This window comes from Danio rerio, chromosome 12, assembly GCF_052040795.2.
Source record: "Danio rerio strain M-AB ecotype USA chromosome 12, GRCz13ab, whole genome shotgun sequence".
NCBI classification, from domain to species: Eukaryota; Metazoa; Chordata; class Actinopteri; order Cypriniformes; family Danionidae; genus Danio; species Danio rerio.
The window spans coordinates 32,930,172-32,956,100 of record NC_141032.1 but is presented as its reverse complement, the minus strand read 5'-3'; the positions used below and the strand labels follow the sequence as shown (position 1 = coordinate 32,956,100).

The window sequence follows — 25,929 nt, the reverse complement described above, 5'->3', positions numbered from 1 at the left end:
TACAATTCGCACAGGCTCACCAAAAAAGGACAAAAGAGGATTGGAAAAATGTTGCCTGGTCTGATGGGTCTCGATTTCTGCTGCGACATTCGGATAGTAGGGTCAGAATTTGGTGTCAACAACATGTAAGCATGGATCCAGCCTGCCTTGTATTAACGATATTTTCTTGGTACACTTTGGGCTCATTAGTGGCAACTGAGCATCGTGTCAATCCCTTTATGACCACAGTGTACCTTCTGATGGCTACTTCCAGCAAGATAACGCACCATGTCATAAAGCACAAATCATCTCAGACTGGTTTCTTGAACATGACAATGAGTTCACTGTACTCAAATGTCCTCCAGAGTCACCAGATCTCAATCCAATAGAGCACCTTTGGGATGTGGTGGAACGGGAGATTACGGATCATGGATGTGCAGCTGACAAATCTGCAGCAACTGTTTGATGCTATCATGTCAATATGGGCAAAAATCTTTGAGCAATATTTCTAGTACCTTGTTGAACCTTTGCCACTGAAGATTAAGGCAGTTCTGAAGGCAAAAGTGGGTCCAAACGGGTACTAGTAAGGTGTACCTATTAAAGTGGCCGGTAAGTGTATGTTAATATATTATGTGTTAAGTGTTTAGGAACAGAATAATGCTAATGTAATAGGTAATGCATTTTCAAATAAAAAATAAGGTAGTTGTAGTAGTATTGGTTGTGGTTGTTAAAGCAGTAGTAGCAATTGTTAAAAAAGGGTACCCAATTTGTGTGAGAATTCAAATACCTAGATTTCTTTTGTAAAATTTACAGTAAAACACTTTCTTTGGTTGTCAACTCTATTAAAGCAATGCTCTGCTTCTTTGAGAATCCCAATAACTCCACACATTAACATAGCAACATCCACTATTTTTGTAAAGTCAACTTGTTTCTTTTAAGGCAATTGGTTTACTCGTTTTAAGTAACTAATCACTTTTTACAGTGCATGAACCGTCTCAGCCAATAGCGTGAGTTCAGGGTGGAGTTATCAATCTTTACAAGAAATGGCAGACAGGAGGAGTTGAGTTTAGCGAAAAGACTGCAGTGTCTGTTAAAAACATCAAATCCCTTCCAATTCTGTATACTACAGGGATAATATAGTCTAACTTTATATGAATAATAAGTACACAAAGCTAGTTTTAACTAGGCAAGTACTTGACTTGTTTTTCTTGTTCAAGTGCATAAGCATGTCTCAAATCACCGCCTTCCTTGTGACATCACTTATAAGGTTTTTCACCTTTGTTGTCAACTTCCTCATATTATTTTTACCACATTTTCTGTTCTCACAGACAAGAAGCATCTACTGTATATCAGGTAGAGACACTTTTTTTGCTTAATATTACATTCATACTTTCTGAAATATCTGAGTAATTCTGATTGCTGTAGAAGTGAATATAAAGCTGTTAAAAAAAAGTGATTTAACCTAATAGCAGCATCGATGATAGTTTAGATCATGAGTCAATATTAGAGTGATTTATTCCTATACTCTTTGCATGAATAATTTAAAAAATAGATGTTTTTAGGTGTGTTGGCGCTCTGGGAATAGCTTTATTGTTGTATTATCCTTGTATTTGTATTGTCCTTGTTTATGTTGCTCAAAATGGCATCTCCTATGGCATCTAAAACAAAATTTGTTTTTCTTGGCTGCTAAAATACATTAAAAAACGTTCAAGTGCAAACACAGATTGCACTACTGTGTGTGTGTGTGTGTGTGTGTGTGTGTGTGTGTGTGTGTGTGTGTGTGTGTGTGTGTACTGAGGGTCATGGTGTCACACCTCATGTTGTAGTTTTAGGCCATGTGGATGAGCCTTGAGGAACATGCTTTACAGACATCAGCTTTAATTGTACTTTTTTTAAAAAAACATCTTGAGTTTCAAGCCTTTGGCACTTGTAATAATTCATCATGCTGAATATGCAAAACGTACTGCAACAACATCTTGTTCTGTTCTCAGGTCACTGAAAGCATTCCATTGTGCACCAAAGCTGTAAAATGGCAGGTATGTTTTTTTGTGAATGTCTGAGAGCAAAAAGACTGAAGGTAAAATGGGTTGGTTATAGGCTAGCTTTGGGGATAAAGTACATTCAGGAGGTTGTTATCGCAGAATAAAGTCTAATTATTCAGCGAAACCAACTGTCCCCTACGTTATTCTGCTAATTGCACAGCAACTATGCCAGAAAACATAAAGATCAGACACAAAACATTGTTCTGAGCCATAATAGCTTATTAATTCTTGAATTAAAGGCAAAACTGACAGAAACAACAGCTAATGAAGCATACAATAACCTGGGCATTGTTTAGTCACAAGACGCACCAAACAGTCAAAAACACAAAACTAGCATGAAACAAAACCATCTCAATGAAGCATCTACTAACCTACAGTCAGGGCTTAATTTGTAAATTCATCCGTGACTCCCCCGTGACACCCCTCGTTTTTACTTGCGTCCACGACCACCAGCCCCCACCATCCACTCTTGACTTTAGTCCACAACACCTACCCCTACGACGCCCCCACCCCCTTTAATTTAGTTCATGACTCAACAACCCACCCCCCTTTTTTCGATAGTCCACGACATTTCTGCTTCCTGAACATGCTGGATCTGTTATCCTGATCTGTTCCCGGGACCTTGCATTTTACAAATTAAGTATTGCCTACAGTACATTTTATTAATTCACAAGATGGCGCCTAACACTTAAAAGATTGCAGTGTGACAGACAGGCATATACAATGTAGATGTAGACATATGGATGAGTTCCTGGATGAGCCTGTGTTATTTAAGCGGTTGTTATTTCAGAATAACATACCTCGGAATATGAAGCCTGATTTCACGAGGAAACGTGAAATCAGCCGCAAAGCCCACCCCTAAATCCACCCGTGATGGATGAGCAAATCTTACTAAATTGAACAAATGAAACTGTAAGAATTCATCCTAGTAGCCACTAAATCAAAAAGTTACGAATTGCCTAAGATAGCATTGCGACTGACTAATTAGAATGGATTAAGACAGCCGTGAAATATGTACCATTAACAAGACATTTTCAACTAATCAAGAAAAACATTTTGTGATGTTTCATAAAGGGAATTCAGGAGTAGCATGCGCAGATGTTTTGGCAAGGTCAATTCATTATTCATTTATCAGCATAAAACCAAAAACCTATTAATAGTGTAGCATGTCCTACCCAGGCTGATCTCACAAGGAAACGTAACCATTTTACGTTTGGTCGGTTTAGTGGCTATTTCATACGAGTTCAGTCATACGAAAATGTATGATTTTGAAAAAAGGAGGCGTAGCACCCAACCTCGCCCTTAAACACAACAGTAATTGGGGAATGAGCAAATCATACTAAATTGTATCAATGAGATTGTACGAGTTTATATGAATTAGCCACTATTTCAAAAAGTTCATGTTCAAGAACATGTTAGTCCTACCTCAAATTTCAGCATCCCTCCACCAGATTCCTACTTAAATAAGAGAGGGGGTAGCGCTTTGAGGTATGGCTAGACATTGTGTTTGGACTACTATCTTTCTCTCTCTCTCCTAACCCTTTCGCAGAACAGCCAAACACGCCTATTCCATTCAATCAAATATCTTGTAAACTCACGAAATGCATTTTGGCCACTGAGGAAAATGCAAACATTTGAAAATGGGTTTCAATGGGAATGTTTTCAAAATTTGCAATATCAATATAGTCCAAGTGAAACTACAATATAAATGTCGATCACAGCATACTTCTGGATAGGCTGGAAAACTGGGTTGGGCTGTCTGGCATGGTCCTCAAATGGTTTAGATCTTACCTTGAAGGTAGAGGTTACCATGTAAGTATAGGTGACCATAGGTCGAGGTGGACACCAATGACATGTGGAGTCCCACAAGGCTCCATTCTGGCACCTCTCCTGTTCAACCTTTACATGCTCCCTTTGAGCCAAATAATGAGAAAGAACCAAATCTCCTACCACAGCTATGCTGATGACACTCAGAAATACTTAGCCTTACTGCCTAATGACTACAGCCCCATTGACACCCTCTGCCAGTGCATTGATGAAATGAACAATTTGATGTGCCAAAACTTTCTTCAGTTAAACAAAGAGAAAACTGAAGTCATTGCGTTTGGGAACAGAGATGAGGTTCTCAAGGTAAATGCGTACCTTGGCTTTAAGGGTCAAACAACAAAAAATAAAGTCAAGAATCTTGGTGTGACTCTGGAGTCAGATCTGAGTTTCAATAGTCATCTCAAAGCAGTTAGTAAATCAGCATACTATCATCTCAAAAACATAGCAAGAATCAGATGCTTTGTTTCTAGTGAAGATTTAGAAAAACTTGTTCATACTTTTATTAGCAGCAGAGTGGATTACTATAATGGACTCCTCACTGGTCTTTCTAAAAAGACAGTCAGACAGTTGCAGCTCATCCAGAACGCTGCAGCCAGAATTCTGACCAGAACCAGAAAATCTGAGCACATCACACCTGTCCTCAGGTCTTTACACTGGCTGCCAGTTACATTCAGAATAGATTTTAAAGTATTATTACTGGTCTATAAATCACTAAATGGCCTAGGACCTAAATACATTACAGATATGCTCACTGAATACAAACCCAACAGAAAAAGCAGGGTGAATCAGCTTTCAGCCACTATGCCCCTCGCTGCTGGAATCAGCTTCCAGAAATGATCAGATGTGCTCCAACATTAGGCATGTTCAAATCAAGACTGAAAACACATCTGTTTAGCTGTGTCTTTACTGAATGAACACTGTGCTACGTCCGACAGATTGCACTATTATGTTTTTCTCTTCTTCTTCATTCTTTTATATCACATTTTACCTGTTTTGTGTTTTTTTTACTCATTTTTATTATTTGTTTTTATTTTACTTGTTTCTTTTATTCTTGTTTATGTAAAGCACTTTGAATTGCCACTGTGTATGAAATGTGCTATATAAATAAACTTGCCTTGCCTTGCAAAATTAATTATTTCTCTTTTGCATATTTGGTCTATTGGTAAATAAAACAACAGTGCATGTGCATAGATTTTTGTTTGTTTGTTTTAACAAAGTGAATTCGCCATCTACTGGCCTGGCATGCATAATACAGCATTTTTAGTTGTTTTTAGTCTGAAAGGGTATCTTTTTTACAATGTTGTCTTTTCAAAAACACAAAGGAATTACCTTTTTCTTTTAAGCTGATTGTTAATGTCTAACTAGATTAAACAGATTTTTTATATCTGCAGATAAAAATTATACTTATTACATACATGGAGCTGAGGAGCAACTGTGTTCTGGATACCTTTACAAATCTCCCCCAGAAAAACACCTGAAGAACCAGGTAAGATTAGGGCACATAAATTTCTCAAACAAAAAGAAAGAAACAACGTTAATCTGAAACAGGATTTTCTAAGAAAATAAATGTTCTCCAATTTTATTTTATTCCAAGATCAGAAAAGTAGAATATTTCAGTAAACCACATACATTTTTTTTTCTGTTATACTGTATTTGTTTCTTTATATTTTTGCAGAAATCATGGAAACGGAGGTATTTTGTTCTCCTAAAGTACAGTAATGACAGATGCCTGCTTAATTACTACAAAAATGAAGAGAAAAACAAGTCACTGGGAAACATTGACTTATCCAAGTATGATCAACAGTTACACACTTCACACACAGTAACTCGTCCAGCTTACTTTATCAGATCATTAAACCCTAAAAAAAACTGGTCTGTCAACCCCTACATGCTAGCAACAATCTTATCTGCTCAGGCCACCTTAACAAATGTCTCTTGTACAATAGCCTAAAGGAAGAATGTCTGTTTTTCTGTCTGTCTTTTAGGGTCACATTTATGTTTTTGAGCCCCGAGATGCATGCAATGTGGAAATGGATTCATGAAAACTTCAGATGTTCACCTTCAAGTGTAATGTTTATGCGAGTCCCAGAACGAGAATACTTCCTCGTTGGAGAAAACAGGTTTGTCCTGATTTATGAGCTTTGTTTATGACAGTGATTTATTGTTGCTCCTTTTTTACTTTATATATTGAGCACAACACTTTAAAACTGTTATAAATATGTTATCTACACAACAATAGTTGCATATGTTTTAAATATGATTATAAAAATTTGGTTTGATAATGTTGTATGTGTGTGTGCAGCTGGGAGATGGAGAAATGGTTCAACGCTTTATTTGCCATTTTAAATTTTCGTCCACACAAATTGCTGGATCCCAAGGTAACACTTAATATTTTTGTCTCAGAAAATAACTATGTCTCATGCATTTTGTTATATGTGTGCATATGAGCAACATATTATCTTCCAATTGAATGATCTGAAATAAACATCTATCAAACAGACATTTGGGTCAATGAGAAGCATCAGCGAACCTCCGCAATCGGAAAAAGACAATGAGCAGGTACAGTATGTTGGCACATGGAAGGGAAGGGGGCTGTCTGCTAAAAATAGATCTGCGTTATGTCACCAACTGGTATTACAGGTTTTATAATCTTAAATGATATCTGTATTTTTTAGTTATTGCCCAATGCAAAGTTTGACAAATTTTCTTAAGAATGTTTTTATTTTAGCTCCCAACTGACTGACTGAAGTTAATCCTAATAATTTTAATTAGTAGATTTAAAAATGCAGTTATACTCATTAAATTAAACAAAAAGCTTATTAACTTCTGGTTATTTGGATACAAACTGATTTGCTAATTTTAGAAACTTGCTTCTTGTTGTTGTAATGGGATAAATTGTTAGTTACTGTAACAAGACGTGCTCACTGCACTTCTTCCACCTTTTTTACTTTGGTTTTCTTTAGTGTGTTTGATCCAGAAAAAAATAAATAAAATTCTATATTTAATCTTGGACTCGTTTCAGAAAGAAGGTTAGGTGAAAACTATGTTAACCCTAAAAATTAGAAAAATTCTGGGTTTTCCGTTTCAAAATGGCAGGTTTGTCAAACTCGAGAAAGCAGAGTAAGTCAAGCCTGTTTCTGAAAGAGAAGTAATTTTTACTCAGAGTCAATTACAGGGGTACCTTGTGAACATAACCAGGTCAGGAGCAGGTTTTATTCTCTAAACTCAGGGTTTTTATTAGTCTTCTACCCTTTTTTTAAAGATATTTCTCGCCTTCGCCTTAGTCATTCATTGCCTACATTTCAGTCACACAAAGTACAAAGTTACGAGAATGGCTTGTCCTTTTTTGGGAAAATTGCAATTAGATTCCATACCATAGTTTTAGGTTTTACCAATGATATTACTGTAAAATATCAATAATTAGCTTAAATTCACTGACCTTTGACAGGGACATGTACTGTAACTAGATTAATTACTCGTTCTAAAAATATTTTTTTTGTACTGCTTACATTCTAAATGTCATATCAACTTTTAACTCTATTAAAAACTTAAGTTTAGAAATTTTATCTTAAACTGATCAACGTGTGTAAAAGTGGAAACCTTAAATAAACATTTCTACTTAACATGAAGGTAAGGTTATGTGAATTCTTGTTTTGTCAAGTAGCATATTTAATTTAATTAAATGCATTTACAAATGAGATAACTTCAAAAATATGGCCAATTTCCCACTATAGGTTTCAGCTAAAGGTTTTCCAGTGGTGTATGGTTTATTAGGGTGATACATCTATTTAAAAATCTAAATACTGAGACAATTGGCTTTGAAAATAGCTAAATAAAGTTCTAAGCAGTGCGTTTTACAAATCAAAAATTACATTTTGATATGGTAGAAAACTTATAAAATACCTTTATAGAGAATGATCTTTATTCAATTAAAATTATCATTTTAACTTTTATAATGCAGTATAGACATGTAACTTAAGGGTTTGTAGCCATGCAACTTAAGGTTTTTCAGGTCAGGCTCACATTTTACAATGGAACTTATCAAACGATGCTCCAGGATGTGAGTAAATGGTGATAATTACAAGCAATATACTATATTTCACCTCTTTCTTAGTATACATAAAAAACAACAGTATACATGCTACTTTCACTATGGTAGTGAAGATTTCATCTTTGTGCATGATGATCTACAAATGTACAAAAGATAAGCTGTTAAAATCTTTACAGATGATACTATTTTGCAAATGAAAAGAAGTGTTGCTATTCTTAAGTCAAGCGATCAAATATGAATTCCTAAGAAACAAAGCTTGTATTATTATTATTATTATTATTATTATTATTACTATCATTATTATTATTATTATATATGCAATTCTATCTAATCTAGTATTGGTCCCATTGGTGGATTTAAACATAGACATTTTGAACAATCACCTAGGGCAGCATCTTGCATGGGGTGGCAAGGGGAGTTGCATGTAAATCAATACACATAAGCTTATAGAAGCTCATTAAATGTGTAAAGGAGTCAAAACCTCAAACTTCTAAAACAAAACATCTTTATGTCATGTTTATAACACCATTAAACTATGTTTTGCAAACATGCAACTATTACAAACATAAAACAGGTGCGCACTGTCAATTTTATTCTTGCATTTTGTGACATGTTCTGTTTTTGGTTCGCTGACAAGTCTTTGGTCTATGTAGTGTTCATACACCAGAGTTGCATGTGAACTGAGATCCATATTTTTCTGCTTGTTCAGATCACTTCTTTCACTAGTTCAAACCAAAATAGTTTATTTATAATTGTACCAAAGCTGCCAAGCATGAGCACACCTTAATTCTTAATGGACTGCAGCGGCAGAGAGCTGGGCAGTGACAGATTATATGTAATCTGGATGATGCAATCAGATTCCAAACAGCACTTGTAATTAGAGTAAACAATTGTTTTGAAATACTTATAGTCAATTTTTTTTATTTTCTATATATTTCACTATTCCATATTATTCACATGATTATATTACCAAATACAAATGACATCTACCCAGCTCTGGCTGTTGCTGTTCAATATATTCATAAAGCAAGGCAATGTTTTCCTAATCTGCATTGTTCTTACAGGGAGCTCAGTGGGGTCAAACTAAATATGTTCCACATGAGCTGCCGTCAGTCGTGGCCCAAGAACCCATCTATGACACTCCGAAAAAAGTCAAAAGTAAAAAAAAAGTATAGAAAAAAGAAACATAGTGCAAACATACACACACAAACAGACACTAATATTTTCACTCTTTTTGTTCTTGATGAAACAGAACTGAATAGTGAGTCATGAAGATGATGACTGATATCCAACTTTCAGAACAGACCAACAGTCTGGTAACAAGACTGAAAGCATGATATATTTGTTGTAAATATGTTTTTGCTTTATTTTTTCATTTCAATATATCTTTTTTTTTTAAATGAAATGTATTTTACTTTTATTTCAACATTTGACTAAGATTGTATCATATACTTTTATATCATAATATTATATTATATGTACATAATTTTGTATTTTAATAAAAAGATATTCTGCTATTCAAAGAATTGTTTCACATTATAATGTTTCAAAATGTTTCAAATTTATAACATCCAAGATAACCTCAAAATTATGGCCAATTCCCCATTAAAGGTTTCAGCAAAAGGTTTTCCAGTGGTGTATGGTTTATTAGGGTGATGCATCTCTTTCAAAATCTGAATACTGAGACAATTGGCTTTAGAGATGGCTAAATATAGTTCTAAATAATAAAGTTAAAAATCACAAATTACATTTTGATATGGTAGGAAATTTATAAAATACTTTCATAGACAATGATCTTTATTCAATTAAAAATGATCATTTTAACTTTTATAATGCAGTATTGACATGCAACTTAAGGGTTTGAACCCATGCAACTTAATGGTTTTCAGGTCAGGGTCACATTTTTCATTAGCCACCCTTTTAAATTTCTTTTCTTTTTTAAATATTTTCCAAATGATGATTAACAGAAGGAAATTTTCACAGTATGTCTGATAATATTATTTGTTTTATTTCAGCAAGAATAAAAGCAGTTTTTAATTTTTTAAAAACCATTTTGAGGTCGAATTATTAGTCCCTTTAAGCTATATTTTTTTTCAATAGTCTACATAACAAACCATTGTTATACAATAACTTGCCTAATTGCCCTAACCTGCCTAGTTGAACCTAATTAACCTAGTTAAGTCTTTAAATGTCACTTAAATCTGTATAGTAGTGTCTTGAAAAATATCTAGTAAAATATTATGTACTGTCATCATGGCAAAAATAACATAAATCAATTATTAGAAATTAGTTATTATTTTAAACTATTATGTTTAGAAATGTGTTGAAAAAATCTTCTCTCAGTTTAACAGAAACCGGGGAAAAATAAACAGGTGGGCTAATAATCCAGGGGGGCTATTAATTCTAACTTCAACTGTATATGCACACACACTAGTATCCTAAAACAGTGTGCTACACACCCTTTAAAATATACACTAATATTTTTTTCTTTATTTTATTTCATTAAAAAGTATTAAATATTATAACAATAAACTGGCCCCTAACAATGTTTTGTGATTTTATTCACTGTTTTGACTTAACCTACTTTTCTTAAATAAGACAAAACATCATCGGTAATATAACCATATAACTAACCAATGTTACACTTGTAAATAATCCAGGAAAGGGAGGAAAACAATTACCCTTAGAAGTGTTTACTAAATTCCCCCAAAATCCCCAGTAGGCAGCTTTCGGAGAAATAAAGCTACTGATCACTTTCGCAAAGTAGATTATTAAGTGACCTCATGCATTCCTGAAAGAAATCCAAGAGCTTCCAACAACACAAATCCATTTTAATCTGACTGAAAAGTCCCACATTCTTTACTTTCTTTGCAGATTTATGCAGATTTTCGATCCCAAAGTAATGCTTAAACTTTCTTTTTTTAGCATTATAGGTTTAACATAAAACCACAAAGCCATTACGAATAGTTTGTCTGGTAATTTCCACAAACTGTCTGACAATCAAATAGGAGGGACCTTAAACCTGAGCTTACATATAACCAGAAACTCCTCCTGTTACTGGTATTGCTCTCTAGACGAAACAAAAATCCTTCAGCTTCCTTATAAGATGCACTTTGTGAGAGCTGAATAACTCAGAGGACACTATTTTTACTGTGACACAAGGTAAGAGAACAATCTACAGCCGTTGATATGATTATTCTGCTGTGTGATGCTTGCACAGAAATAATAATAATATGAAAGTTGGTTTCCAATTTTGCAATTTACTAAACTGTTGTTTTGATCACACTTTGCAAATTAACATGTTAATTTTAATGTATTTATTAACGTACACTAAAAACAACACTTGTACAGCATTACTTATAATTATTAATTAAGGTTTAACATTTAATAAAGCTTTATTAAAATGTAAATTTGCACTAAATATTTCACTTACTGTTTGTTCAAACTACTTAAATAAAATTTGCTGAAAAAACATGATTTTTGAGATTTTTTGGGGGGACAACTTAATTGTTTTATGTTTAATCTACTTAGGTTTGCAAAAACTAATAAGTTCACTTAATTCCTTGATGTTGTCCAAACACAATTTGATTGTGTGGAACACAGCATTTTTACAGCGTATGCTTGTAAACATTAATGACCAGAGTTAGCAAGAACTAACAATGAACAACTGTATTGCCCTTAAATAATAAGACAAATCAATACTGTATTACTCATTGTTTTGTTTGTGATGTTAGTAAATAACAATAACCAATGGAAACTTGTTGTTTACATCATACAGCCTGTTTTGTATGTTAGATCTTACGGAAAAATAACAAACTTCTCTATTCTTATATGTATTATAGAACTGAAGCATCATCATGAGCAACAAAACTAAATCATGTAAGTCTAAAATCTTGTATAATGACAGGATATTTTACTTCAATTCTAAGTTCAGGTGTTATCTGTGTATTTAATTCTGACTGTTTTTTTTCCTGCCATAGCGACTGCAAAGTTTTACAAGGAACCAGTGATGGTGGAGGAAGTGTACACTGGATATTTACAAAAGTCTCCTGCTTCACCGATCATTGCAAAAAACCTTGTAAGTCTCATATTGCAATAAGCTTGAAATTGAAATATCTGCAGTCTAATAAAAGCAGATTTCTGTTAATGAAACTAATCGGCAAACATATTCTAGCTGTCACAGAAATCATGGAAGCGGCGTTTTTTTGTGCTCTCCAAGACTGTCGATAACAACCACCAGCTGACATATTATCCAAGCAGCGAAAGGAGAGACAAGCCTTTGGGAAAGATAGATCTTTCCAAGTAAGAAAAAAAGAATCATGAATACTTGAAATAAATGAAGTTTCTTTACAGTATAATAAGCAAATGTTTCTGTTTTAAAGGATCAGCCTGCTGTTTACTAGCCCAGATTCACATCCAACATGGGACTGGATCCAGAAACACATCAAGTGTCCTCCATCCTCTGTGCTTTTCATGACGGTGGAAACTAGAGACTATTTTCTCATTGGACAAAACAGGTTTGCCATAATCATTTTGACCATGTCTATCATTGCCGTCATAAAAATAGTTCACTGAATGCCAGCATGATGCAGGCAAAAAGCTATTCAAAGTTTCTGACAATTGAGCTCATGGAGTCCCAAATACTTCTCAATAATTAAAAATAATTTTATATACTAGATATCGCCCTTTTCAGACATTTCTGAGTATAAACTTTTAATTTTCTTTCCGAAAGAGTGGTATTATTTTTTGTGTTTAAAGTGCAATCTTTTCTGCTGCTTTCAGTGATGATGTGGATGGCTGGCTCAATGCAATAGTCACTGCACTGAAGAAATCACAATGTAAACCAAATACAGAGGATCCCCCACAGGTAAACTTTAAAAGAATCTCTCCCTTTGTTTTTTTTATTATTACCAATTATTTAAAATAAAAAGGAAATATGAGCAAATTTAGCTTCTTAAAAGCATTCAACATTTGCTAAGATTTCTTCTTCTAATTACTTTACATAATTCTTTATTTTTTTGTTATTAAATTCACAAGGTTGACAGTTAAGGGCAAAATTATTATCTCTAAAAATGTTTTAAGTTCTGTTTAACGTAAAGAAGAACACATTTTTACAGATAATAGTTTTAATTAATCATTTTTAATGCCTAATTTCTTTTGTTATGAGGACAGCTCATGAGATTTTACTATTTTTTGTGAGAAACCATTCAAATTAGGGTGTAAATCAAAGGCTTAACTATGGTAATTTGGTTAACTAATTAAGGTAAATAGGAATTAATGATTAATAATTAATAGTCTAGTGGTTAAGCGTGCTGACATATAGCTCAATGGTGCTCACGATGACCCGAGTTCAATTCCCTGCTCGAGGTCCAATGCAGATCCTTCCCCTCTCTCTGCTTCCAACACTTTCCTGTCCTATCTCAATTAAAAACTAAGCTAAAAAACGAGGTTAATTAGTTTGATGTTGGTTTGTTTAATCTCACTTACTCTTTCTCTACAGGACAACAGAATCAGATCGATTTCCGCACCTCTAAACTGCTCAGAGCCGAAAGTTGAAGATCACCATGATGAAAGATGGTCAGCGCCAGCTCTAATGTCGGCTTCCTTTTCAACACAAAGCCATTATGACTATCCTCGCAAGTTCAGTGAACCTCTAGTACCAGCAGAGCGCAAGGTTTGACATGTTTATACATCTATTCTTCAACATACAGCCATCCCACAAATACTCTTAAACTTCAACAATGCACAAAATAAAGCCAAATATCTTTCTGACAGCTCTCAGTTATTGAGATTCAAGATGAGAAGACGAAGGAGAAAGATAAATCTCCAGAAAAGAGCAGTGAATATATGTGCATGGCATCAGTGTAAGTGTTTGAGAGGAGTTATAGTTTTATTCTGAAGTTTTAAAAGTTTTCATTTTCATTGAATTGCTCTTTTTTCTGTGTGTGGATTAGACAAATAGCTTTGGAAGATAACCAGCAGGAGAAAAGCACTGCATGCGCACAAAGGTAATTATAAACTCTCTGACTCACCATGACATTGCTGTTGTCTCAGTTGCGAAAGTTTGAATCAATTTGCTTTGTATCGCCTTTGAAACATTCTGGCACGTTCACCATAGGTTCATTGCACTCTGTGCTTCAGATGCTACACATAGATGTGATTCTTGGTTTATTTAAAGACTACAAAACAACTCTTTATCTTAGTGCTGCTGAACAGTGTGTTTTGTTGTTCAGATGTTTTCAGTCTTGCAGAACAGGTCTGGTCATGGGCGAATGCTAAGATTAGAACACTTGACATGGTTTTAGCATCTTGATACCTGAAAGATGCAATCATATTTGACCAGAACTCTAAACTTGATTGCATTTTTTTAACGTAATGTTATTTTTGCTTGTCTTTTTTAGTTGCAATGATGGTCGCGATGCGTCTGTGTGCAATGGTGCAGTCAACCAGGAAACAGATGACCAAAATCAAAAGTAAACCTTAAGGCAATGTTGTGACAGCTTTGAAAAAACATGGAATACGCTTGAACAGCTTCATTCACTTTCTATTATTTTTTTTTCCCTAGAATGAATAAAGAAAGGAGAAATTCTGATCCACGTGAGCATTCACAACCACGTCATCACAACTTCAATAATAACCATGCATCGACTGAGCTGGACAAAGCACCTTCAAACAAAAGGTGATTTAATTCATTCATATCCACCAGCCATCTCAATATACAGCTGAAGTCAGAATTATTAGCCACCCTGTATTTTTATTTCCCCAATTTTTGTTTAGTGGGAAGATACTCTATCACATTTCTAAACATAATAGTTTTATTAAATAATTTAAAATAACTGATTACTTTTATTTTTGACATGATGACAGTATATAATATTTGACTAGACATTTTTAGTATACTAGTACTCAACTTAAAGGGCAATTTAAATGCTTAACTAGGTTAATTAGGCAAGTTAGGGTAATTAGGTAACTCATTCTGTAGACATTCAAAATAAAATACTGCTTAAAAGGGCTAATATTATTGATGTTAAAATGTTTTTTTTTTACAAATGTTAAACTGCTTTTATTCTTTCAGAAATTAAACAAATAAGACTTTTTTCCAGAAAAAAAAGTATTATTGAAAAAACTGAAAACTTTCTTGCTCTCCTAAACATCATTTGGTAAATTTGAAAGAGAAAAAAAAATCACAGCAGGGCTAAGAATTTTGATTTCAATTTTAAGTCAATATTAGACTTTACTAAGGACGTTTTAGACCTGGAGATCAGCTGGGACCGGAAACTTTAACTTGTTAAAAAGTTAAACAAAATTGCAGTTTTTTCTTGGTTTAGTTGACTTTAACAAAGCAACTTTTTAAATCACACGTGTTTACATGTGTACGTCAGTCACGTTTGGGTAAAGCTGTGCTCTGATTGGTCAGACTGCACCTGTTTACATTCTTTTGCGTCATCCTTTAAGATGGATTGACAAGTTTACTTAGCAGGCTTTATTTGTAGCTGTTGTGAAACATGCATGTCTATTTTATACAGTCATTATTCACCCTCAAGCTAAATAATGATACATATTATATAATTAAAATGATATATGAAAATTATAATAGAGTTATTGCCAGAATCAAAACTTCATAACAACAGAATTTTGTTATGCGAATAAAATTAAATGACAACATAGTATTTGTATATGAAATGACATAATTTTAAGATGAAGAGCTACAAAAAAACAGTTTAGTAAATATTTAAAGTAAGTACTCAATTTTAAAAACCTTTCAAAAAGGTTTCATTGATGTTAAATGTTTTTTTTTAAATCACAAATACAGGACATTTATTTCTAAGAGTGCAAGCAAATTTTAAAATTTTCTGTCATTTGATTGTCTATAACAGGGGTGTCCAAACTCAGTCCTGGAGGGCCAATGTCCTGCATATTTTAGTTCCAACCCCAATTAAATACACCTGAACCAGCTAACCAAGCTCTATCTAGCTGTACTAGAAACTTTCAGGGAGGTGTTGAAGGAAGACAAACTATGCAGGACACCAGCCCTCCAAGAGCAAGTTTGGACACCCCTGGTCTGTAAGGTTAGGGAAAAACATGTTTTTGAGTGTGTTGTCATGTTATTAATGCATATGTTTGTTCTGTAGTGGAACGGAAACACATGTTGAAAAGGAGATCTGCATTAGTCAAAACAGCCTGAAAAACAGTCTGGTTTTAACAGAGAAAGAAGGCAAACCTTGGTACAACTCTTACTAATATATTAATTATTACTATGTAGTATTCAAAATCACAAGCACAAACAACTTACATTGTATGTCACGTTTCTGTCCAGTGTGTCTGAGTGTCGGCAGAGTCAGGACTCGTGTCTTTTCCACAAGGGTGATCAGATCCTTGCCTTCAACGATCTACTGATAGACACAGTAGATGAGATACAGACATACCTTAGAAGACTCAGCAAGGATGAGGTAAGATGACAATATATAGTAAATATATATATATATATATATATATATATATATATATATATATATATATATATATATATATATATATATATATATATATATATATATAAATCATCACAGCATTTAGAAAGCTATAAATAACATTACTAAAACTGCTTGTAGGTGAAACTCACCATTCGGCGGCTTCCAGGGTCCCAGCCTCTCCACAGTGAAGCCTGTCCATCACACTAAGGACATGACAGAAACATCACATCATCTCTCATCAGCAACCATTGAGATATCAGAATTGTTGTGTACAAGTGTAGCTCAAGGTTAAAGGGTTTGTTTGGCATCATTAGATTCTAGTCATAAAGGAGGAAAGCACAGCATTAATAAGTTACAGAAGAGGCAATGAGTTTATCCAAAGTATTTGTCCTCTGTGCATGTACTGTACATAAAGCATGTAAATATGTAAATTGACTGTTAAAATCACTGACCTTACAAGAAAATGACTGTATATATGTACTATATGAGACAGTAGTGGAAATATGAGTTAATGTTTGTTTATTTGAAAAACAAGAGTTAAGTATTACTTTATAACAAGTATGAAGGTTAATTCACAGCAAAATACGCAGTTCTAAACTGTTCATATATTATAAGCTCTTTAAAGCTGCACTTTCTAACAGTATGAGATACTTTATATACTGTGTATATACAACATTTATGTGTATTATTTACTGTGTATATACAACATTTACTTGTATATGTAACATTTACTGTATATATACAACATTTATGTGTATTATACTTTGCAATGCATTTAAACAAGGATGCTATTATTGATTAATCAATGATTAAAATGTGTCAGTTACTCTTGATAAATGATCACTGAAGAATATGTAGTCTATTTTTATATGCTGATGAAAGATGAAAGCTGTAGAATTACATGTTTTTGCACATTGTTACAATGTGAAGTATTATTAAAATTTGTAAACTATTTCTGGAAGCATTTTTGTTTGTGTGCTGAGCATCAGTTAAGACAATGTTAGCACCTGTCAGCTTTAATTGTGGGGAAAACTGGATAATTTTGAGCTTTTGTCAGCTAATTTCAGCTTCCGGGTTTAAAATGATTTTTGGAGTGGGATCAAACTCAGCGACATAGAGCAAAACTGCAAGTGCAAAGATGATGCATCGGTTTCTCATTATTATTTATAGTGGAGTTTTCTATCTTATTGTGACAGTATGTGGGTGGAGTAATACACAAGGGTGAAGGGCTAAGAGGCTGTATGAGGGCTGTTATTTGCAGAATATCGCAAGGCTATCAGCCAATCAGATTCAAGAACGAGACTGAATTGTTGTATATGTATATATACAGTGTAAGTCAGAGTTATTAGCTCTCCTGAATTTTTCGCCCCCGTTTATTTTTTCCCCAATTTCTGTTTAACGGAGAGCAGATTTTTTTCAACACATTCCTAAACATAATAATTTTATTAACTCATTTCTAATAACTGATTTATTTTATCTTTGCCATGATGACAATAAATAATATTTTACTAGATGTTTTTCAAGACACTTCTACACAGCTATTTTACAACATTAAAATTTTTAACTAGGTTAATTAGGCTATTGAGGCAGGTTAGGATAATAAGACAAGTTATTGTATACTGATGGTTTGTTCTGTAGACTATCAAAAAAATCTAGGGGGGCTAATAATTTTTAAACTGCTATTATTCTTGCAGAAATAAAACAAATAACACTTTCTTCAAAAGAAAAAAAAATCAGACATACATTTGGGCAATCATCATTTGGGAAATATTTAAAAGGAATCAACATTTTAACATTTGAATTCTGGCTTCAACTGACTTCAAATATGGGTTGACACACATGCACTCACGCATGCACACACACACACACACACACACACACACACACACACACACACACACACACACACACACAGATAATCAGGGTTTGGGCAATAACACTCAAATGCCTGGTTTTAGAAAACAACACTTCAAGAGTGTGGTGTAGGACCTCCTTTTCCGGTCAATATAATTTGTCTTAGAAATGACAGATACAAGCTCTGCACAGTACAATACCAAAAAGAGGCTCAATAACATTTAGTTCTGGTAACTGTGCAGGCCATGGGAGATGTTCAACTTTCAAGTTCATCAAATCGGAGGCACATCTCCTTTTAAAAACAGTACATTTGTTGTAAAAGTTGTATTAGTTTGTATGAATTAGCCCCTTTTTTTCAAGTTTTAAGTTTATCTCTATAGTGCTTATCGTGCTAGTTGTAGTTTTAAAGCAGCTCTACAAAGGGGCACATTATTGAATTACAAAGTCAAATCCATCAAAATTAGAAAAGTTGAGGTTAATAGTTACAACAACTTTATTAATTACTAATAACTTTAACTAATTCACACACTAATAACTAATTGCTAATAACTTTTTTCAGTTTAAGTTATTATAAACAAAGTAACCGGCACTTATTATATAGGCTTATAGGTGACATCTATGTGTCTATCTGGAAAATCTGGCATTTGAAGTTGCCGGCCCCATACTGTGGAACAAACTCTCACATTTTATTGGCTTCCTTTCTGTTCAAGAATTGTCTTAAAACTCATTTATTCTCTAATAATGAATGTCATGCTTTATCTGTTTTGATAGTATTAGTCTATATTTTTACTCTAACCTGTACAGCACTCTGGTAAGTCTGTGGTCATTTTTTAATCTGCTTTATAAACTAGTGGCTGTAAACAAATTACTTTTTTTCTTCATAAAAATTTAAAGACATTTTTGTGTATCTCGTCTGTTTGGTAATTTGCACAAATTAAGGAGGGACCTTATTCTTGGGTTTGCATACAGGTATAACCAGGTATAACTCCTCCTGACATAACTCTGCGGATATAACAAAAAACCTTGTGCTTCCTTCTGAACAGCTGCCATAAAATGAAAGTTGTGAGATCTGAACAGAGGAAACTACTTTTTGAGACACAAGGTACAGCAATATTACAATAAAATATGGCTAATGATATTATTATGCTTTGTGATACGTGTGACTAAGAAATAATTTTGACTTCACCTAAAAATTCACATCTATTTCAGCAATAAGGCAACAACATGAGCAACAGAACTAAATCAGGTAAGCCTAAAATATATTTGAGACACGGGTAATGAAGGAAAGCGATGAATAAATTCTACTGCAATGATCAGTTTTAAATGTTTTAGCAATGGTGGAGGAAATCCGCTCTGGATACTTGAACAAATCACCACCGGCTAAAGGCATTGTATGTCTCAAATTAAAACTAAATTATCTGTTAAATCTACTGCTTTGTTAATGAAATGAATGACACTTTATTTACAGAAATCATGGAAGCGCCGTTTCTTTGTGCTCTCCAAGGTAGATAAAGATAACTACCACCTATCATATTATCGAAATAATGAAAGCAGAGACAAACCTTTGGGAACAATAGATCTTTCAAAGTAAGAAAGAGAATAATTCATTAATAAATAATCAAAGCATTTTTATCCCATATTAAAGTATTTCTGTTTTAAAGAATTAGCTTGTTGTCTACTGCCCCAGAGGCACATTCAAGATGGCCCTGGATCCAGAAACACTTCAAGTGTCCTCCATCCTCTGTGCTGTTCTTGACGGTGGAAACTAGAGACTATTTTCTCATTGGACAAAACAGGTTTGGCACCATTTTGACCAGATCTATCATAGCCATTACAGCATGCAAACAATCTGTGAATGCCAGTGTGAGTTAGACACAAGCAATATGTAAAGCCTCCATGAAATGAAGATTGTGTTGTGGCTTTTAATTTGGGTCAATTGATTTTGAAGCCACGTGTATGCAGAAGGTGTAGCACAGAATTTGAAATGATAAAAATCAACTTTTGTTAGCAGATTTGAAATAGAGTCTTTCAGAATCTGCCAACAAAGACAAACTGACATAGTTATAACCTATCTTAAAAATCTGCATATAAATTAGATGGTGTTCAACTATTTAAAAAAAGTTATTAAATACATGAACTCAAAGAAAATGACATGGTAATAACAGTAAATATAATTGCAAAAAATCTGCTTTTCAATTATATATGTAGTAATTATCAATATACTATTTACATACACTGCCTGACAAAAGTCTCGTCGTCGATCCCAGTTGTAAGAGCAACAAATAATAACTTGACATTTAGTTGATCATTTGGAAAAGAGGCAGAATGTAGATTTTTTCATCTGATGAACTGCATGCCAATCTTCATACATACTGCAGAAGAACCCGCATGAAGCCAAGATTTCTCACAGAATTCAGTCAAGTTTGGAGAAGAAAATTCCTGATTTGGGGTTACATTCAGTATGGGGGAGTGCAAGAGATCTGCAGAGTGGATTGCAACATCACTAGCCCAAGTATCAAGACATTTGTACTGCCTATTACATTATGAACCACAGGAGAAGGGAAATTCTTCAGCAGGATAGCGCTCCTTCGCATACTGCAGCCTCCACATTAAAGTTCCTAAATGCATCAAAGGTCAAGGTGCTGCAGGAATAAAAACCCTTTAAGGCAAGCCAATTCACTAGGCGGCCATCTTTGAAACATCTCTTTGGCAGTGTGCTCGGGCAATCTGTCTGAATGGGGAAACATCAAATTCTCCAAAACTACTTGCCAAGCTTAGGATTGAATTTCGTATTAGGAATCACCAATAAAATTCAACAACAACAACTGTGTCTTTAGTTTCATTTCTAAACATCCAATTACACAAAATCCGCAGAAACTCATGTCTGGTCTGAGCCCCTCCCCTGGAGAATCATCAGTCTATAGTGATCAATGATTGGCTCCTGTATTAGAAGGCAGGATTTGTTTACCATATAGTGATCGATGATTAGCTCCTGTTTTAATAGGCGGGGCTTTATTTACCATATTGACCATTACACTTTTTCCCACTCAAAAAGACACAAGTGACATGTCTTGTGTATTCTATAGACCAGTGGTGCTCAACCCGGTTCCTGGAGATCTACCTTCCTGCTCCAACCCTGATTAAACACACCTGAACCAATTAATTAGGACCTGAACAGCACTTGATAATTACAGGCAGGTGTGTTTGATATGGGTTGCAGGAATATCCAGGAACAGGGTTGGTCACTCCTGCTATAGTCTTTGTCCAGGAATGGCCAGCCCAGTCACGAGACTGGGGTAAGATGAATGAGGAGACATTGAAGATGAATCCAAAGAATCCTGATGAACTGGGAGTCCTGCAAGAATTCTTTCTTTGTCATTCAAGATGACTTCATAAATAAGTTATTTGAGTCAGTGCAGAGCTGTTTGGATGCAGTCATCCAAGCTCATGGGAGTCATACAAAATACTATTTCTTTTTCCACTGCACCATGACTTTATATTCTATACTGTACATTATTTCTGTTAAATGACAAGACTTTAGTCGCAGCAAAGTCAGACCTTACTGTCCTAATTAAATAATGAAAAATCAAGGCATGATCATCTTTTAATATGGCGAAATAAGCATAATCTAGAGGCCTTTGCCTTTTATATAAGCCATTTCTGATACCAATTGATCAACTAGAAGTCAAGTTACTATTTGTCGTTCCTTAAACTAGAATACGCGACAATACTTGTCAGGTAGTGGATAGAGGAAATTTAATACAAATTTAATTTTGAACATTTAGGTTTTTCCAAAAACAGTAGTTTTAATGTTTGTTTGTTTTTTTACTTTCAGTGATGACGTGGATTCCTGGCTCAATGCAATAACCACCGCACTGCAGAACTCGCAAAACAAAATGCAAAATACAGATGAATGTGATGATAAGGTAAACATTAAAATATCTCTCTATCGCTCCTTCTATTATATTATTGTTAATCAGTTAAAAACTGAAATCATTTTTTAAATATTTCCCAATTGTTGCCTGACAGAGAGAAGATTGATTCAACACATTTTTAAACAATAGTTTTAATATCTACCTTATTTTGTCTTTGCCATGGTGACAGTGCATAATATCATTTTACATATTTTGCAAGAGGGGCAGCATGGTGGCACAATGGGTAGCACAACCGCCTCACAGCAAGAAGGTTGTGGTTCACAGAGTATGTGTGTGAATGAGTGTGTATGGATGTTTCCCAGTGATGGGTTGCAGCTGGAAGGGCATCCGCTGCGTAAAACATATCCTGGATAAGTTGGTGGTTCATTCCGCTGTGGTGACTTCATATTAAAAAAGGGACTAAGCCAATAAGAAAATAAATGAATGAATGAATGAATGAATGAATGAAAATTTTGCAAAATACTACAATTCATAAATTTAAAGGTTTATCTAAATGATTATGTTAAATAGGCAAATTGAGTTGTTTAGGCATTATCATAATAAATATAATAAATAAATTTTAATTCAATTAAATATAACTACTAAAAAGTCTGAGGATACAAATATTTTACCTTTTTCCACAGAATCAGAGCATCAAATCAATATCTGGACCTATGAACTATTGGCAACCAACGCCTACAGACCAGCCTGATGAAAAAGATTCAGAAGCTGCTCTAATGTCAACTTCACCGCAAAGTTACTATGCCTGCCCTCGCAGTCTTTTCAATGCTCAAGTAGCAGAATTGCACAAGGTACACATTTACCCACGAGTTTCTTCAACATAAGCACAAATATTTCATATGTCAGTTTATGTAGATCATGGCAGTTGTGGAAAAGCTACTAGTCATTTTATCTGCTCCAATAAGTCAGATGATGGTTCTAACAGGGTTGTACTCATCATATTGAGATTAGTGGTTAACGAATACAGTTTTAATGACTGATACTTCAATTATCTAACTGTTATTAGTGAACTCTTAAATCTTTATGGTGCACTAAGCAAATTTTGCCGGAAAATGTTGATGTTTGAATGTTCCACCAAAACCACAGTTTGAAGACCAGCCTGATGAAAGAAAGTCAGAAGATCCTGCTCTAATGTCAACTTATTTATCACCTCAAAGTTACTATGACTCCCCTCGCACTTTTTTCAAAGCTCCAGTAGCAGAACCGCGAAAGGTACATATTTATGTTTTTTTTAACATGAGCGCAAATATTACAGCGTATTACCTTTTTTATACAGCATATAACTCTTTCTGACAGAGGTTTCTGAGCGATATCAAGGACGAGAGGGTCGAAGAGGAGGATGAATCTCCAGAGGAAGCCACTGAATACATTTCCATGGCAAAAGTGTGAGTGTTAGAGCACACTTTTCCCCACATCAGACTAAATTTTCTTTTTTCTGACACACTTTATTTTAAATATTTTTCTATGGTATTTTGGGATTAGGCAAATGGCATTGGAGGATGACCAGAAGGCAGACACAGAACGCACAAAGACAAAGTAATTTTACATTTGTAATTTTTCAGTTATCATGTTAGTGAGCCAAGTTTCAATGTGTACTTAATGTGTTTTTTCGTTTGTTTGTTTTTTTAATGTGCTGAGCAAAAATGAATTGTGATTATTCACATCTAAAATAATAATAATTGTAATTTATGTGTGTGTGCTGTGTATATTTATTAGGGAAATATAAATACATACATGCATATATTTGATTATATGTTTGAGTATATAAACCATTTTGAGTGATGTAAACAAAAACAAAGGTCCCAGTGTATTTTATTTTTTACATTTTTGATTTCTATAGCTTCCGAGAATGCAAAAACCACCACATATTGATAAATAATGTTATGATAGCTGTTTTAGCAATAAGTTATGACTGAATTGCCTACCCTAACACATTTGCAAAAGGACATTTTCTTCAGCAATTTTAACATGCAATCAGGCTTGTTACATTTAAGTTTATAAATAGAATATTTAGTCCATTTAAACTGCAATAAAATATATTTCGTGGTCCAGGTTCAGCATTAGTGAATTATGAGTTTAAAGGTCCAAGATCAACTTAGTAACTTTATCTAGTTGAGAGTCCAGGTTAAACATTAGTGAATTTATAAATGTACAGATCCAGGGGACAACTTTAGTGACTTGATATAATTAATGGTCCAAGATCAGCATACTGTAAGTGAATTCATATATTTGATGGTTCAGGATGAAGAATGGGTGAACTTGTAACTTTGATGGTCCTGGATTAACAATAGTGACTTTATATGTTTGACCAGGATCAACATTAAGAAATTTATGTATTTAATGGTTCTGGATCAGCTTTAGCGTATTCATATATTTGATGGTCCAGGATCAACATTAGTAAATTAATCATTTTGATGGTCCAGGATCAACATTAGTGAATTTATATATTTGATGGTCCAGGATCAACATCACAGAATTTATATATTTGATGGTCCAGGATCAACATTAGCGAATTTATTTATTTGATGGTCCAGGATCAACATTAGTGAATTTATATATTTGATGGTCCAGGATCAACATTAGAGACTTCAAATATTTGATGGTCCAGGATCAACATCACCGAATTAATGTATTTGATGGTCCAGGATCAACATTAGTAAATTTAAATATTTGATGGTCCAGGATCAACATTAGTGACTTCAAATATTTGATGGTCCAGGATCAACATTAGTGAATTTACATATTTGATGGTTTAGGATCAACATTAGTGAATTTAAATATTTGATGGTCCAGGATCAACATTAGTGAATTTAAATATTTGATGGTCCAAGATCAACATTAGTGTCTTCAAATATTTGATGGTTCAGGATCAACATTAGCAAGCTTATAAATTTGATGGTCCAGGATCGAGAAAAATTAATTTATATATTTGATGGTCCAGGATCAACATTAGCAGATTCATTTATTTGATGGTCCAGGATCAACAATAATGAACTTATATATTTGATGGTCCAGGATCAACATTAGCAAATTTATATATTAGATGGTCCAGGATCATCATTAGTGAATTTAGATATTTGATGGTCCAGGATCAACTTTAGTGAATTTAAATATTTGATGGCCAGATTCAACATTAGCAAGCTTATAAATTTGATGGTCCAGGATCAACATCACCGAATTTATATATTTGATGGTCCAGGATCAACATTAGTGAAGTTAAATATTTGATGGTCCAGGATCAACATTAGCATATTTAAATATTTGATGGTCCAGGATTAACATTAGCGAATTTAAAATTTTATGGTCCAGGATCAACATTAGCTAATTTATAAATTTGAAAGTCAAGGATCAACATTGACAAACTTATAAATTTGATGGTCCGGGATCAGCATTGGTGAATTTATATATTTGATAGTCCAGGATCAACATTGGTGAATTTATATATTTGATGGTCCAGGATCAACATTAATGAATTTATAAACTTGATGGTCCAGTATCAACAATAATGAACTTATATATTTGATGGTCCAGGATTAAAATTTGTGAATTTATATATTTGAAGGTCCAGGATCAACATTTTTGTGAATTCAAATATTTGATGGTCCAGGACCAACATTAGCAAGTTCATATATTTGATGGTCCAGGATAAAAATTTGTGAATTTATATATTTGATGGTCCAGGATCAACATTTGTGAATTCATATATTTGATGGTCCAGGATCAACATTAGTGAATTTATATATGTGATGGTCCAGGATCAACATCAG

General features: G+C 33.9%; 3 protein-coding genes across 4 annotated transcripts in view; all 3 read left to right on the top strand.

The window, feature by feature from the left end:
- Nucleotides 1–1,244: 1,244 nt before the first annotated feature.
- plekhs1.4 (pleckstrin homology domain containing S1, tandem duplicate 4) lies at nt 1,245–9,419 on the top strand. The gene is made up of 9 exons (XM_087276533.1): nt 1,245–1,332; nt 1,971–2,015; nt 5,240–5,334; nt 5,524–5,639; nt 5,834–5,968; nt 6,151–6,226; nt 6,348–6,407; nt 8,964–9,057; nt 9,152–9,419. Exons 2-9 carry the CDS (start codon nt 2,009–2,011, stop codon nt 9,169–9,171), a joined length of 603 nt encoding a protein of 200 aa, XP_087132659.1. The 5' UTR covers nt 1,245–1,332; nt 1,971–2,008; the 3' UTR covers nt 9,172–9,419.
- Nucleotides 9,420–11,029: 1,610 nt separating this feature from the next.
- plekhs1.3 (pleckstrin homology domain containing S1, tandem duplicate 3) lies at nt 11,030–17,325 on the top strand. Its single transcript, NM_001080565.1, is given in 14 exon segments — nt 11,030–11,061; nt 11,742–11,778; nt 11,880–11,977; nt 12,074–12,201; nt 12,282–12,416; nt 12,682–12,766; nt 13,400–13,573; nt 13,675–13,763; nt 13,854–13,907; nt 14,301–14,372; nt 14,465–14,578; nt 16,032–16,124; nt 16,217–16,349; nt 16,512–17,325. Coding segments are annotated over 13 exon segments (1,266 nt in total). The 5' UTR covers nt 11,030–11,061; nt 11,742–11,756; the 3' UTR covers nt 16,581–17,325.
- Nucleotides 17,326–19,228: 1,903 nt separating this feature from the next.
- Nucleotides 19,229–25,929, top strand: part of plekhs1.2 (pleckstrin homology domain containing S1, tandem duplicate 2) — a 101,982-nt gene continuing 95,281 nt past the window's right edge. Inside the window, exons 1-10 of one of the 2 annotated variants that reach the window (XM_087275401.1) lie at nt 19,229–19,329; nt 19,437–19,473; nt 19,545–19,618; nt 19,696–19,814; nt 19,889–20,023; nt 22,063–22,153; nt 22,786–22,953; nt 23,249–23,374; nt 23,459–23,547; nt 23,645–23,698. In XM_087275401.1, coding sequence (XP_087131527.1) covers nt 19,452–19,473; nt 19,545–19,618; nt 19,696–19,814; nt 19,889–20,023; nt 22,063–22,153; nt 22,786–22,953; nt 23,249–23,374; nt 23,459–23,547; nt 23,645–23,698 — 878 coding nt within the window. In that variant the 5' untranslated portion in view covers nt 19,229–19,329; nt 19,437–19,451. 2 annotated transcript variants of the gene reach the window in all.

What these genes read in the sequence shown, in the direction of transcription:
- plekhs1.4 (XM_087276533.1), top strand. An exon ending in AAAAACACCTGAAGAACCAG is followed by an intron (nt 5,335 to 5,523) that starts GTAAGATTAGGG and finishes ATATTTTTGCAG; the next exon opens with AAATCATGGAAACGGAGGTA. An exon ending in CACTCCGAAAAAAGTCAAAA is followed by an intron (nt 9,058 to 9,151) that starts GTAAAAAAAAAG and finishes TTGATGAAACAG; the next exon opens with AACTGAATAGTGAGTCATGA.